The sequence below is a fragment of the Acanthopagrus latus genome, chromosome 20, assembly GCF_904848185.1.
Source record: "Acanthopagrus latus isolate v.2019 chromosome 20, fAcaLat1.1, whole genome shotgun sequence".
Taxonomy (NCBI): Eukaryota; Metazoa; Chordata; class Actinopteri; order Spariformes; family Sparidae; genus Acanthopagrus; species Acanthopagrus latus.
Window position 1 is genome coordinate 902605 of NC_051058.1, and position 15017 is coordinate 917621.

Genomic DNA, 15017 nt, shown 5'->3' on the forward strand with positions numbered 1-15017 from the left:
CAGAAATTTTAAGCCTCTAAAATATTCGGCTAGAGTGTTGTCCACTCCGTCTGTTCATTGTTATTTCTCTGTTCATTTCGAAACCCAGTTTTGATTAACTTTATTTTTTAAGTCTTCCATTGTTTTAAGTGGGTTCTGTTCTCACTGATGTCAATTTGTTTGGTGGCTTGTTGGTCAGTTGGTATGTCAGCAGTATCACACAAAAACAACTAAACAGATGGAAGATGTGTCTTAGTCTAGAAAAGATATCTTTAACTTTGGGTGCGGATCCAGGAATTATTTTCTCACTGTCTTTAACGTTGCCAGATGTGTTTCTGTATGTGTGTTAATTTTATTGTATTTTTTTACATTCTCATTTATATGCATTGAATATTGCATGGTTCTTGATGATGTATAGGTGGCTGGTATCTAATAGAGTACAGTTTTATGCTCTGGTGTACTGAAATTGTGGTTAAACAGTTGTGGATGATTTAAAATGTACAGTAACAAACGAATATTGAGTCCAAAACTGAACTATTAGTGCACATACACGTGTCACTTACTCCCTCATTAGGTCTTCTGAATATTGTTTGTGTGCGAAAATGTCTGAATTCTGACATATGCAGTGATGTTCTGGTGGAGACAATTTTTCTTTCAAAGGCTTTAGGTTTGTTATCTTGCAGAAAACAAATGAAACAGAGTGTGTGTGTGTGTGTGTGTGTGTGTGTGTGTGTGAATGGGTGAATGTAGCAAGCTTTGTAAAGGGCTTTGAGTGGTCAGTAGACAGGTCCATTTATCATTTACCATTTAGTCTAATTTATTCCAAAGATTTTGGTACCGGTCCACGTGGGGCCCAGAGGAACTCATTTTCTTCTTCACTGAATTGAAGCGAAGCCGGAAGTAGGAGAGGTGAATCCTCTCGTCCTCTGCCAGGATCCCTCTTTTCCGCTGCTTGTGCCTTTAAACACACTCGGAACTTTCCGGCGGCGCTCGGCTCTGCTCGTCATCGACCCCTTTCACTGCGGCTCCATCGCCGAGCGGACTGGCCCACTGCTCTCATCCGAGTCCTCAGCGCAATCTGTCGGACCTACTGAACCAGCGGCGTCGGCTCCTTGGAAGCCTCCAGCTCTCGCACAATGCAAGCTATCAAATGTGTGGTGGTGGGAGACGGGTAAGAGCCGAGCTGCGGCGGCCCCGCGCAGCACTTTGTCTCGTACTGATTGAGTGGAGCGGCCACGGATGGATGGATGATGGGAGGTTGCTATGTAGAAAAGGGGCTGGGGCTCAGCGGGCTGTCGCTCGCCTGGTTTTCCGTCGATGCTCGTTAGATTCGCTCTGTTCTCCACTTTGTGGGTTGGTTCGGTTCGGTCACGTCGAGCTCTCTGCTTCTTTGTGTCGCTAGCAGCGGAGCGCCTCGGGATGCTATGCGGGAACACCTACACGCCTCGTAGGCCACTGGAGGCAGGCTGAAGTGCTGATGCACGCTAAGGAATGTGTGGCCCTGTTAGTGGCCCACAGGCCCGCTGCCCTCATTCTGCTCACACCGAGCCTGTCCTGCTGCATCCGGACCACAGCAGCCTCAGGTCCGTCCGCAGGGTCTCTGTCAGCCTCAGGTCTTTGCAGGATCCCTGTCAGCCTCAGGTCTTTGCAGGATCCCTGTCAGCCTCCGGTCTGTGCAGGGTCTCTGTCAGCATCCGGTCTGTTCAGGGTCTCTGTCAGCATCAGGTCTGTTCAGGGTCTCTGTCAGCATCAGGTCTGTGCAGGGTCCCTGTCAGCCTCCATCTGATTTTAAGATCAGGATGAAGGCCAGAAAAAAGATCTCTGACATTCACGTCCAGTCTCCTGAAAATGAAGAATAGGCCTCAGATTAAAGTCGTGTTACTATGATGCAGAATATTTAGTAGACTACAATTAATTAGGATTAAATCACAGAACTGTAAAGACAGTTTGTGCCCTTAATCCTCGTGTGTAGTTTAATAATAGCTATGTCACAGATGATGTGTAGAAAGACATTACTGATGTCATACATCACTTAAAGGAGCATTCCTCCTATATTAAACATCAGGCTCAGTGTACTGATCCTGTGTCAAGTCTGAACAAGCAACCCTCACTGTCATGAGGGTCATCTCATTCTGAGCTTTCAGTACTCAGAACATCTTAAAGGAACAGTTTCCTCTAAAACAAAAACTCAGCCCTTTCCTCCTCACCATGATGCCGATAGAAAGCTGGGTCATTTTTTTGTATTCCACAAAACATTTCATGAGCTTCACAGTAAAACAGCATCACAGCGTTCTCCTGAACAACTGAAGTAGCTGGAGACTTGATTTAAATCATTAAAATCCTATGGAAAAACAAAAAGATGAGACAGAGCCAAACCGCTAATCCAAACCTCGAGCAGCTTCCAGATCCAAACCTGATTTTAAAAGACGTTATTTAAAAAGTTTTTTTTACACCCTTGACGATGCGTCATGTTGGGGGAACTGTTGTAAGACCTTACTTCAGACTGAATGTGGGTGCACTTCCTTTAGTTATACGTCAGGGCATGGGGGGGGGGGGTTGTGCTTTATGTGAACTGAATTACTCTACAGATTGTCTAGACATTATGTAGTTAGCTAGCAACATGTATTTAGTGTATATGTGGAGTGTACACGTCTGTGTGTGCAGACGGTGTTCAGAAGGAGACGAGCGTCAGCTGATCTTAACCACACCTTCTGTATGGTTTGTGATGTCATCTTCTGATCGTACCACACTGCTCTACATGTTCTGCTTGCTGGAGCCCAAACAGACTGTATCCAGGGCTGATTACAGGAAGTAAAAAGTTGCTGTGCTGATCAAGAGACAACTACACATTATCTGCAATGATGTTAAGTGGTCATCAAACACGTGTGACAGAGATGTAAAACGCAGTTTATCCATAAGATTCATTGTCTGAAGTCGGGCTGTCACAACATCAGAGTTTCACTACACAATGATTGTGGCAACATATTAAGATAAGATCTAAGAATTCAAGCTGTACAAATTGAAAAAAAACAAGCAGAAACTGTACCAATTATTATTGTTATTTTATTATTTTTAACACAGCCTACAAAAACAAAGTGAGAAAAAACAGAACCGGAAATTATTATTTACATCATATTTTGTATGTGTATTATTAACACAATATTTATACTGCATGTTTAGAAATCAGGATCGTCATTATTGGTACATCGAGACACCTCTAGTCTGAAGTGACGTGACTTCAACTGCTTTCCTTACTACATAAACTAGTTTACTTTTGCACTGTGTACGTCCTGCCTCATCTGTATTCACTGCACTCGGTAAACTTGATGTTTGCCATCACTTGTTGATGAAGATAACTTGTTGTCCACCAGAATTGCCCTCGGGGACAGTAAAGATTTATTGAATTGAAGTGAACATTTTGACACATGTCACAAATGGAAAAGCACTGATGACCAGTCCAGATGTGTTAAGAGGCCTTTGTACCAGCTGCACAGACATTAGCTGCAGCTAGCAAGGAAACACTGACCACGTACAGTATGTGGAGACCATCTGTGTGTGTAGTCTGTCTTGATGCATGTATAGATTGAACATATAAAGCATAAAGATGCGTGTTCTCAGGTTATAACATCATTAACTCACACTATGTACACCTATTCGCTTCAGCTTGCTCTACCTAGTGTGTGTGAAAGTGATTTTATATGTAGCTTATTTGTTCATAGACGGAGTAACTTGTTCTGGTCCTTAGTAGTCCCTGTGAGGTGACAGTTTGAGTGCCTCAGGTCTTAGATCTGCTCAAGTTCTTTGATCAGTGTAAGGTAGAGGCCTGTGGGCAGAAGAATATAAGTGACTAAGTGACTAATATGTGACCAAAATGTGTTTCAGTTTGAAATAGATCAATCAATAACAACTGCTGAGTTAATTGGATGAATTCTATAGAGCAGTATTCTTGTTCCATGTGTTACAGACCAGGTGATCCAAGTCTCCAGAAGCCCTGAGGTCCCATATTGATTTGGATGCCGTTTACACCCTTTTAAAGCCCAGTTCTTCACTCTAGCTTCTCTAGGCTAAAAGCATTAGCATGCACCAGGGCTGCAGAGGATGCCCTTAAAATAATATCCCAATATTATTTGGCCAAATCACAGTTAACATTATTTTAACACATTTTATTATGTATGGCCTGCTGTATGGCCCGCTGTATGGCCCACTGTATGGCCCACTGTATGAAGGATGCTGCATGCTGTTTTTCTGTGAAGCTGCAGAAATGTTTTGTGAATTACAAACCCATTTACAACACTATCACATTGCTTATTAAATTAAAATTCCATTAAATTGTGTTGAGGTTGAATCCACTTTAAAGAACAGACTATATCAAGTTGCTGCTGAAAGTGTTCCAGTTTTGTCCATCCTTTTTTAACCAGTTTCACACTAGTATAATTCTTTATCCCTGGCAGAGCGTTTAAATGAAGAGAACACATTTCCATAACGCTCTTCTTCCTTACTGTATACTGTGTGGAATGAGAAGCTCACAGTACCAGTCCCTGTCCTTTATCTCTGCTTTCCACCCTATCCAGATAAACCCACTGACCTCAAATCAGTCTCATGGCAGCCTCACACATATTGGCACAGTGTGTCACTAACATTTGCTGTGTGTATGGCGACGTGCGCACAGAATGGCTCAGTGCCTCATGCATGAGCAAACAGCCAATACCAATCCATGCCGCCACCAATCTGCGTGGCATCCTGTGGTTTGTGTCAGTGCAGTAGTAGTGGAGGTGTAATGTGTGCTGTAGTAATGCTAAGTTGTGCTGGGGGGCAGGGGGGGTATCAGAGGGGCTACTGTGTCCCTCAGGCTACATGAATGTAGGCCAGTGTCTGTGTGGCACAGTAAAAGGGAGTAGCAGCCTGCCTTTACTCATGTTACTTGCGCACACACTCACACACAGTGTATACAGAGTTAGTTTTTGTGTGTGTGAGGGTTGAAGCGTGTTTATAATGTGTACGTGTGTCCTCTGCTGTCCCTCTTCTTCAGGGCTGTGGGAAAGACCTGTCTGCTGATTAGCTACACCACCAATGCCTTCCCTGGTGAATACATCCCCACTGTGTAAGTACACCACAGACTACACATGCCCTCAAACTCAGTTCGTGTATGCAGTGATTTCATGTTGGAGGACCAAATCACTTGACTCCAGGTGCTCTGGAAAATACGTACTGTGAGAGTAAATGCATAATCTGATATCCCTGTCAGTGTTGTCTCTGGAATGTCAGTAATAATATTGCTCGAGGAGCATCACTGAGCGTCACTTAAACATTATCTAACCTAACCATCAGTGACAGGAAGTGAACAGAGATGGGAATCCTGAAGTGAACGAAGTGTTAAAAACAATAAGAGGATGGTATGAATCCATGTACTGTTCAGAACTATGAGACTCTGAATGTATAGTCTCAGGATCAGACCATAGGAGGTGGTATTACAAATCAATGGGCTCATTCATAGTTTAATGCCATTGGAAGTTGATTTAAAGTTAAAATGACTTTTGTCAAATTAAGTGCAAATGGTTTCTCAACTGATTTTCCCAAAATTGTACTCTACCACGATATACTGTACATGTATTGATACACCACAAGTTCCAGAGTTTTTATTGTGTCAGATCTTGATCTCCTTCTTCTTCTCTTTCTCCATCTTCTTCTCCTTCTGCTTCTTCTTCTTCTTCTTCTTCTTCTTCTTCTTCTTCTTCTTCTTCTTCTTTCAATGAAATAAATTTAGCTTCATATAGTCCGCTCTATTCGTCAGTATAATTTCTTCTAAGTGAATTTTAGTCCCTTTGGACAAAGCCAGGCTTGCTCTCCCCCCTGATTCCAGTTTTTAAGCTAAGATAAGCTAGATGAAGCTAAGCTAAAATAACCAGTGGCTGGTGTAAGCCCTCATTTACAGACAGATTTCCTATTGATATCTTCCTTCTGAGTATCAGCAAGAAGGCCTCTAAGTATATTTCACAAAATATTGAACTTATTGCAGTGAGGATGCAACACCATCAACCAGAAGTTACACAATCAAGTCCAAAGGTACATTTAAATTCATCATAAACAATCATCAACATAATAATTGATGAGCATAAAATGCTTGTTGAAACATACCAGAACAAGAGTAACTGAAAAACTGTGGATTAGAAGAGGGTTTCCTTTTTCTGCTCCACAACTAGACTGCAAACATATGTGTGCAGACACAGGTGGAGTGTGCAGTGTGTCAACATACTGGACACTCCTCATCATTACAGGGATCGATCTCAGTGCCTTCACTGTGGAACTTGACTGTCTGAACTGCTTGTACTCAGTGTGGTTTCTGCCGTCCTGCAGCTTTGACAACTACTCTGCCAATGTGATGGTGGATGGGAAACCAGTGAATCTGGGCCTCTGGGATACAGCTGGACAGGAGGACTACGATAGGCTCAGACCACTGTCCTACCCACAGACGGTACTCAAACCTCTTCCACCACACACACACACACACACACACACACACACACACACACACACACACACACACAGACTTACGCACTCACATGTATTTACTCGGATAACTGCACAACATTTCAGTTAACCACGCTACTGTTAATAATAATAATTATAATAATCATTAGTAATTAATGATGTGTTGAAAAAAACACATTCTTACATTCTTACTTCAGTTTTTACTGAATGTTTATACCTAACATCTGTCAGGTGGAACAGCTGGAAGATGACTGAACGACTGACAGACGTAACTTGATAATGTATGTCTTGTATAGATCGACAAGGTGATGACAAAAAGTAAGAGAAAAAGAATATGGTGGTCATATGCATATTGATCTAACTTCTATTGTTCTATCATATGTCAACAGTTACCTTCTAAAGTGATCTAGAAAGGACTAGAAAAGACATTTGGAAAAAGGATAGTGTTTGTTAAAGTATAACTTTAATTACTTTTCATAAAATGAACATGTAAGTGAAATTACAAAACTTATTCCTATAATGTGACCAAACAAGGCTGATAGTAATGAAACAAAGCCATACACAAGTTTGTGATGTTACAAAATAAAGTGACATGATGATAAACTAAACCGAACAGAATCATTTAGCCTGGTTCAGACCAGAGATTCACCATGAGACTAACCCGTGTTTTAGAATGTTTCAGGGAAAATCTGCAGACGTGTGAACTGGTCCAGCTCAGCTCAGCTCAGCTCAGCTCAGCTCAGCTCAGCTCAGCTCGGCTGATGGTGTCAACAGTGGCTGGTTTGTAACGTAAGGCACACACACACACCTATTTCAAGAGCCAAACAGGGCCTGTTGGTGAAGTGATATGGTTAAGTCAGTAACAGACTGCATACTGATTGTGGATGGAAGAAAGAGCGAATCACCTCATCAGTAGGAAGAACAGCTGTATGTCCTTCTCTTCTGCTCTACTCACGGTCACTCACTCAGTACACACTCCTGGTTTTTGCCATTCCATCAATACTATATCAATAACTCACTATCAATGTACTCATCCTATTTGAAAATACTACAAATGATACCCCGCCACAATAAAAGCCTAAAAGAAGGCAGTTGGACGAAGGATGCTTCTAGGATCAGACATTTAGTGCGCATCTTCCATACATTCTATCAGTGAAATGTGCGTTTCCCTCAGCTGAACAGCGACTGTTCTGCCACCGTAACGTCTTCACTGTCTCTCCATTGTCTCATCTGGTTCCTCCTCCTGCTCTCTCTGGTCTTGTGTACTGACAATCACACACAGATAATATGTATGCAGCCAGAAGATGACACGTCTTCTGATAATTCATGAAGCAAACAGAGTAGTCAGACCAATACATAGAAGTAAAGAACATCTTTACTGCTTTCAAATTCAACAGAATGCAGAGAGGACTTACGCCGTGCTGAAGTGAGGGCAGCACATTGATGAGGTCAATAACATGTTATGTTCTTTCAGTAATATAAGAAAGAAAACTGACAATAGTTATTTTTACATTTGAGGAGCGCAGAGATGAAATGTAGGTGTGCTGGAGCACCCTGAAAAAGAGCCTCAAATCGCCCGTGGATGGAAACAAGGACAGATCATGGTTGCTATGGAAACGATACACCATCTTGTCTAGTGGTGTTTGTGTGAACTGACGGCACGTTGCAAGTACTTTCATATTTCAACTTGTCTCATGGCAGATCTTTGGCCTGAACGGAGCATATTGAAATCAATATTTGAAATCAATTTAGCCTTTCTTAGAAAAAAAACAGACTTCAGCAGTTAATCAAAGATTAAACACAATAAACACACGTACACACACTCGCACACACATATAGATGTTGCTCTCAACTAGCCGTCTCTTTGGTTCTCTCCCAGGATGTGTTCTTGATATGCTTCTCCCTGGTCAGTCCGGCCTCCTTTGAGAACGTCCGAGCTAAGGTCAGTACGCTGACTGACCATCCGCCCACCCGCTCCCGTTGTCCCCCTCCATGCCGAGTCTGACCATAAGGAGGCACATCTATGGCTCCCCCTGGCTTCTCACACTGCTGCCACACCCGTTCAGACCTCAGCTTAGAACAGTCTGGACTTGAAGGGATCCCCGCGGGTGGTTCAGTACAGAGACGTGTTGTAAGATGAGGTCTGAACCAGTCCAAACACTCTGCAGAGGGAGCCTGGCAGCTGGCTGTGGTTTGGTCTGCTGAGCATCATGAGATGCTCTCAGATGAAATCGTACTTTCCTGAAGGACCGGCCTCCCTCTGTAGAGTCTCTATGGGATTCTCTTATAATGTCATGTGATTGGAGGTTGCCTGAAGATATTTTGTGTTCATACAACTACACTTCCATCCAGACAGCTCTATTGAAACACCTCACAGAGTCGTGCTGAATGTCATTGTCTGAAGGTACTCATCGCTCTGCCTCTGTGTCCAACTAACTCTTCTCCCTCTCCTCTCTCACGGACTTTGTCCTTTTTATATGCATATGTACCCGTGCATTTTTGTGTGTGGTGCCCCAGTGGTACCCTGAGGTGAGACACCACTGCCCCAACACACCCATCATCCTGGTGGGCACCAAGCTGGATCTGCGAGATGACAAGGACACCATCGAGAGGCTGCGGGACAAGAAGCTCTCCCCCATCACCTACCCACAGGGCCTGGCCATGGCTCGAGAGATTGGTGAGGCTGTGTGTGGAATGTGCATGAGTGGATACGTTTTGTATGAAGATTCAATCATCTATTAGCTTTTGAAAAATGAGATCAGGTATAGAGTGCTGCAGGGGAGAAAGTCCTCCTGAATGTTTGTTGCAGAAAATAAGATCTGTGATGAACAACATGAGATTATTGTAGTGTTCTCTCTGTCAGCAACATAATGTTCACAATTAAACTTTTATGATATTTGAAGCTTAAAGGAAATCACCTTGCTATAAACAAACTATATCATTCCAGTTTAAGCACAGAGCTAGAATCAGGATGTGGTTAGCCTAGCTTAGCATAAAGACTGGAAGCCAGGAGAAAGGTCAACATGGCTCTGTCAAGTTTCAGCTATAAGGCTCACTGATGAACAGAGAGTCTGCGGTTGACCACAGAAGATTTAAATATTCAGCTTCTTCATACGTCCCCTCCACTACATTGTTGGAGGCAATTATTTTACTATTTAAGCCACAATGTTTATTTGACAACTTTAGTCACTAGTTACTTTGTAGACTGCCTGCTGCTTTAGAGCAGAGTCAAACATTTTTTTTAAATTCATCTACACAATCAACAATCAGATAAAAATACACTGATTATGTTCATCAGAAAATGTTGAATATCAGAGCCAATAATCGATCAGCATCATCGTCGATATTAGTATGCAGTGGATTCATACATACTAATTAAAGTATATTTAATATCAGACTTTCAATGACTTTAAATCAAATCTTGTTCATATGTGTAATTTGCACTTTTACCAGTGTAACATTTTGACAAGATATCTGTACTTGACTTCTGGGTACTTTTTGTAGCGCTACATGTTACTCAACAACATCCAACATGTTCATCAGTGAGCTTCAGAGGTGACAGACAGAATCAGTCCAGCTGTTTCCACTTACCTCAAGTCCTTATGTAATCTTGTCTGACCGCGCCCTAACTGTTCCTCTCAGCATACGAGTCAAAGGAACCAGCCTGTAAGCATGTCTCAGGTTGTATCAGTGTATCCCTGAGCTCTCAAATCAACACTGTCTTTAACTGTCTCCCTTTGAATGTTAGTAGACTTGAGCAGTAGAAACAATGTCACTAAATGTCACTGAGTAATCTTTTTCCAATCATGCCCGCCTCCTTGCTCAGGGGCCGTGAAGTACCTGGAGTGCTCTGCGCTGACCCAGCGGGGCCTGAAGACGGTATTCGACGAGGCTATCCGAGCCGTGCTCTGCCCTCCACCTGTGAAGAAGAGGGGAAAGAGGTGCACCATGTTCTAAGGAGGAAACACTGCTATAACACTACACTACATCACCATGAACAACAACCACTACTTCTCTGAGAGGATGAGAGAGAAAACTAGCGAGCGTGAGTGTGCACTGCTGAGATTGCTTTCTTTATATTGATGTTTTTTCAAAGCGATATTGGTGACAAGACCAATATTTAATCTGATTTTTTTACCATTACTGAATAGATTCATAGGTTCTTTGTGAAAGACATTGACTGTCCACCTACTTTGTTTGCCATGAGGGCTGACTGAGGTTTCTATTGTCTTCATACTACAACATCTCTTCTTTCTCAGCCATGCTTGCTTGAATTAATGCAGTGTTGACTAGCTAGAAAGTGAACTGTGAATACGCCTTCAGGTCAGAAGTTACCCTCAGCTCCTGATCTAAGATCAGCATGTGGAGACGCATACTGCTGGCATGCACACAGAAATCTGTTGAACTGACAAAGCAGAATAACAACAGGCTGTAGTCAGTACATTCACAAATACAGCAAGATGTCCTCATGGAAATAATGTGATCCATTAAAGGGAAATTCCTTATTTTTGTAGTTTAAGCCCTCATCCCAGTCTGTAATCAGCAATGTGAAAATCTAACTTGTGATATTCATTATATTAGTTTTGCAATAATATGCTTTTTACAAAATCAGTGTATTAAAAAGTAGATTTCACAGAAGATGTTAATGGAGGTCCTGCAGCTTAAAACAAGAGGTTAAAGTGGCCGAGGCTGGCTGACACGGTGGTCTGACTCTCAGCAGACATTTTAGCGAGTAAAGTGTTATTGATACTCAAACTAATCACCAGAATAAATGTTGGCTAAGTACGTTTCTGCAAAACCACAACTAAGTTCGAACCTTATGTTTCTTAATGTTGCAGCTTCATGTTTTTCTTTCATCACAGTGCTGTGCTTATGCTCTGATAAGGTTAAGGCACAGAAACACTTGGTCAGGGTGAGGAAGACATCACGTTTTGACTTTGGTTGCCACAAACATAGCTGCAACGTGTCCTGAGGACTCCTCAAAAATATCCGGTGGTTCCACGCTTACAGACGCTGAAACAGACTGATTCATGGTGGCTGTAACTCTGCCACCATACCCTCCACCTCCCAACATGAAAGTCAAGCACTAAACATGTGATGTGATTGTGATTAACACATTTTGCAGACATGTGAAAATTAAACATAGCCTGTGAAATACACAGATTTGAACATATCTGTGTTTTGCAGAAACATTAGTGGTGACTGTGCTGTGATACTGATCATGATGATGGACAACACTATAAAATGTTCGCTGAATAAGATTGTATGGAAAAGACCTAGCAAAGGATTGTGACAGGCGTTAAAAGTCAGTAACAAGTGGCTGAGAGGTCAAAGTCACTATGTAATCTTAACAGCTTAACTTGTAAAAAGTAGTTTAAAAAGTAGCTTAATAGTCCTTAACATCTACTGGCTTTATGAGCTTTCAGCTGTATCTCATAGACTTCATCAGGAAGACTTCTGTGAGTCATTCATTGGGTCTACGTCACTAATGTAGCCCGTGAGGTGTGACTGATGATTTTGAAAAAAGCTTGTACCTAGAGTTCAGATCATTTTGTCACGTAAGCTGCAGTTATTTCACTTTTAGCAGCAGTGTAGTCAGTGTGTCCTATCCATTAATGGTGAAAAAAGATCTGCTCCTTGAACACGTTTGTGTTCTCACTTTGAACAAACATCTGATCTTAGTCAAGTGTCTGTGGGTAACTTCATCTAACTGTGAACATGTGAACAGACGAGCATGCCAAACATGGGGGCTGTACAACCTTGCTGCCTGAGTTCTGCCTCTGGGGGTGGAGGAGCTTGCATGGGTCTTAAAATATTCTGTCTTAATTTATCCCATTGTTTAGATCTTGTCTCTGTTCTACTGTTTGTGTGTGCGTGTGTGTGTGTGAGAAAGAGAGAGAGAGAGAGAGAGAGAGAGTGTGTGTGTGTGTGTGTGTGTGTGTGTGTGTGAGAAAGAGAGAGAGAGAGAGAGAAAGAGAGAGTGAGAGAGAGAGAGAGCGAGAAAGAGAGAGTGAGAGAGAGAGTGTGTGTGTGTGTGTGTGTGTCACAGGTGTGTATATTAGCGCTGGTGTTGTGTGTGTGTGTGTGTGTGTGTGTGTGTGTGTGTGTGTGTGTGGATGAGCACGTGTCTGTATCAGTGAGACAGCTTTGTTGGACAGTTTGGGGTAGTGCATAAAGACAGTATTGTTTTGAGCCAAGTTTTTTAGTGTCCAGTTTTTGGTACTATTTCATATTGTATTGTGGTAATACACAAGACTTTTCAACAATCTGTGAACATAAAGAAAGAAAAAAATTGATATTAATCACATCTAGTGATGTACAGAATAATCCTTAGAAATGGAATGCGTTATGAATATCTATCTACATGTACCTGAATATTTAGCTCTAAAACAGTTCAAACTAAAGGGATTATAGTCGCTCATACTGAAGTTAGAAGTGTTGCTAACAGTGTACAATAAAGGGGCCAATCTTTGTGAGTTTGTCATTGTGGCAAACAGTGCGGATTGCACCTTTATGAAATGCATTTCTGTGTGGTTGCAGGCCTGCAGTGTGTCTGTCTCCCTTGTGTGGTGAGACGCAGCACTACAGTCCTCTCTGTCACGCTGTCTTTGGTTGGCATAGCAAACTGTGTGGTTGACTGATGTCGTGTGGTCCTGCCTAGCTAAGGTGTCGAAATGTAGCTGAGAAACTCAGCGAAAAATTCTAATCTACTTATTGCATGGAAGTTTTCTGGTTATTTGACCCACTGTAATTCTTAGGAGAGGTTGTATGATGAAATGCATTGGCCATGTACGTATGTAATGTAAGATGACTTGTATACTTGTTCCAGCTGTTTGTCTTATTTTTTATTACTTCACATGTCTGTGTGGTGAAATATTTCAATTTTTTGTATACTAAATACAAATGTATATGTAAGGTACTATGTGTGCTGTCTTGAGTCGTTCTTTCCCTCATTCTGTCTTTAGTCCAAGCTACACTGCAAACATGACAGATAGTAATATTCATTATTCAGTGCTTGGCATAATCCCTCAGTATTGTTTAAGAAGTCTGTTTCTTCATACTAGCACATACTAATATGATAATATGATCATCTTGACTGTGAGGTGTACAGCCCAGAGGCATGGTGATGTAAATATCTCTTCATTGTAACTGGTAAAGACCTGAGCTAGAAACATGTGTTCATTACACACAGAGAAGAAACAAAAGGTTGACTGCTAGAGAACATTGATACCTATTTTGGTAATCCCTTAATTTTTCAAAGAGACTGTTCAGCCCAGACTTAAAATGCATGTTTGGCCTTGCAGCTGTAGTGCTATTAACCATCTTGGTTGTTCGGGTGTGAGCTGCATTTTTAAACATATCGGCTGAAGACATGTCTGCCTTCACTCCAGTGTAATTTAACTAGATGTCACAAAAGAACTAAGCATCAATGTCTCCTTCCAGGAATCATGATCCACACACCTTGTTGTCAGCAGTTTCATGTAAGGGCCACTTTCTGTCCACTAAACTAGTCCCACCAACTATCACTGCCCAGAAAGATGCGTGTATCTTCTCATGAACATGAGGCTGGAGCTCCTGACAGTTCAGTGTGACAAAGCAATGCTGTCCTCCTCAGCCGAGCTGTAACATTATCTATCTGATGTAGCTACTGTAACCTCTCGTCCCATCAGCAGACACATGCTTCCTCACACACACCAAAACATTAGATGGGTAAGTAACTCACAGGTAAGAGCAAAAACATGTTTTTATTTTGGGCTGAAATGTCCATTTAAGTAATTGCTTTTATCTTCTCCAATGTGCTAATTTGCTGCGTGTCTTTTTCTTATATGATTTTGACTGTTTCTTATATACAATAATCACTTTGAAGACATAACCCGAAATGTGACAGGGACAGTGAGGGCAGTTACAACTCATACGTATTATACCTTTACTTGTCCTGAACATCCACATGTCAACCTGAGACATATTGTTTTCCAGATCCAGTTCATCTTTGATTTGTTTTGATTTGAATTGAATAAATAAAAAAACAGGTTATATTTCCATGTACATGCCATAAATACGATCATATGACTGATCTTTGTCATGTAGTAACAAGGTACAGTACAAGGTTTTTAAGGGCACCACTGTTTAAAAATAAAGATAAGCATCATTTTTGTGGAACCATATGTTTTAATTTTCTCCTCTCCTCCTGTTCATCCTCTGAATTCCTTCAAATTTCCTGTTCGAGTTGGAAAATACTGCCAGAGACAACAGTTTGCATCATTTCTGTGTCCTTCCATCAAACTTTTCCAAATTAAATTAGAAACATTTGAACTTGATCAAGATTTTGAACATTTCACTCCTATACAGGAGGATTTTAATTGGCCAATCAAATAACTCAGTCTGCATCCATGGCTATCAGAGCAAACACTGCTGTGAGACCAGTTCTGTCATGTTGTACGGTTGCATCACGTGGCCATTATATTTAAAGGTATGACTAAATATACAAACATAAATACCATATGAAAAGTCTTCCAGTGTAAGGACATTAAACAGAGGACACATACAGG

General features: G+C 41.6%; 1 protein-coding gene across 1 annotated transcript; it reads left to right on the forward strand.

Annotated features, from left to right (window-relative positions):
• The first annotated feature begins 967 nt into the window (after positions 1–967).
• Positions 968–12455, forward strand: rac3b (Rac family small GTPase 3b). The gene is made up of 6 exons (XM_037081125.1): positions 968–1150; positions 5009–5080; positions 6334–6451; positions 8348–8410; positions 8986–9145; positions 10295–12455. The coding sequence occupies exons 1-6, from the start codon at positions 1116–1118 to the stop codon at positions 10423–10425; spliced, it is 579 nt and encodes a 192-aa protein (XP_036937020.1). The 5' UTR covers positions 968–1115; the 3' UTR covers positions 10426–12455.
• The last annotated feature ends 2562 nt before the right edge of the window (positions 12456–15017 follow it).

What these genes read in the sequence shown, in the direction of transcription:
- rac3b (XM_037081125.1), top strand. Translation starts at nt 1,116, where the DNA reads ATGCAAGCTATCAAATGTGTGGTGGTGGGAGACGG. An exon ending in TGTGTGGTGGTGGGAGACGG is followed by an intron (nt 1,151 to 5,008) that starts GTAAGAGCCGAG and finishes CCTCTTCTTCAG; the next exon opens with GGCTGTGGGAAAGACCTGTC. An exon ending in GGTGAATACATCCCCACTGT is followed by an intron (nt 5,081 to 6,333) that starts GTAAGTACACCA and finishes GCCGTCCTGCAG; the next exon opens with CTTTGACAACTACTCTGCCA.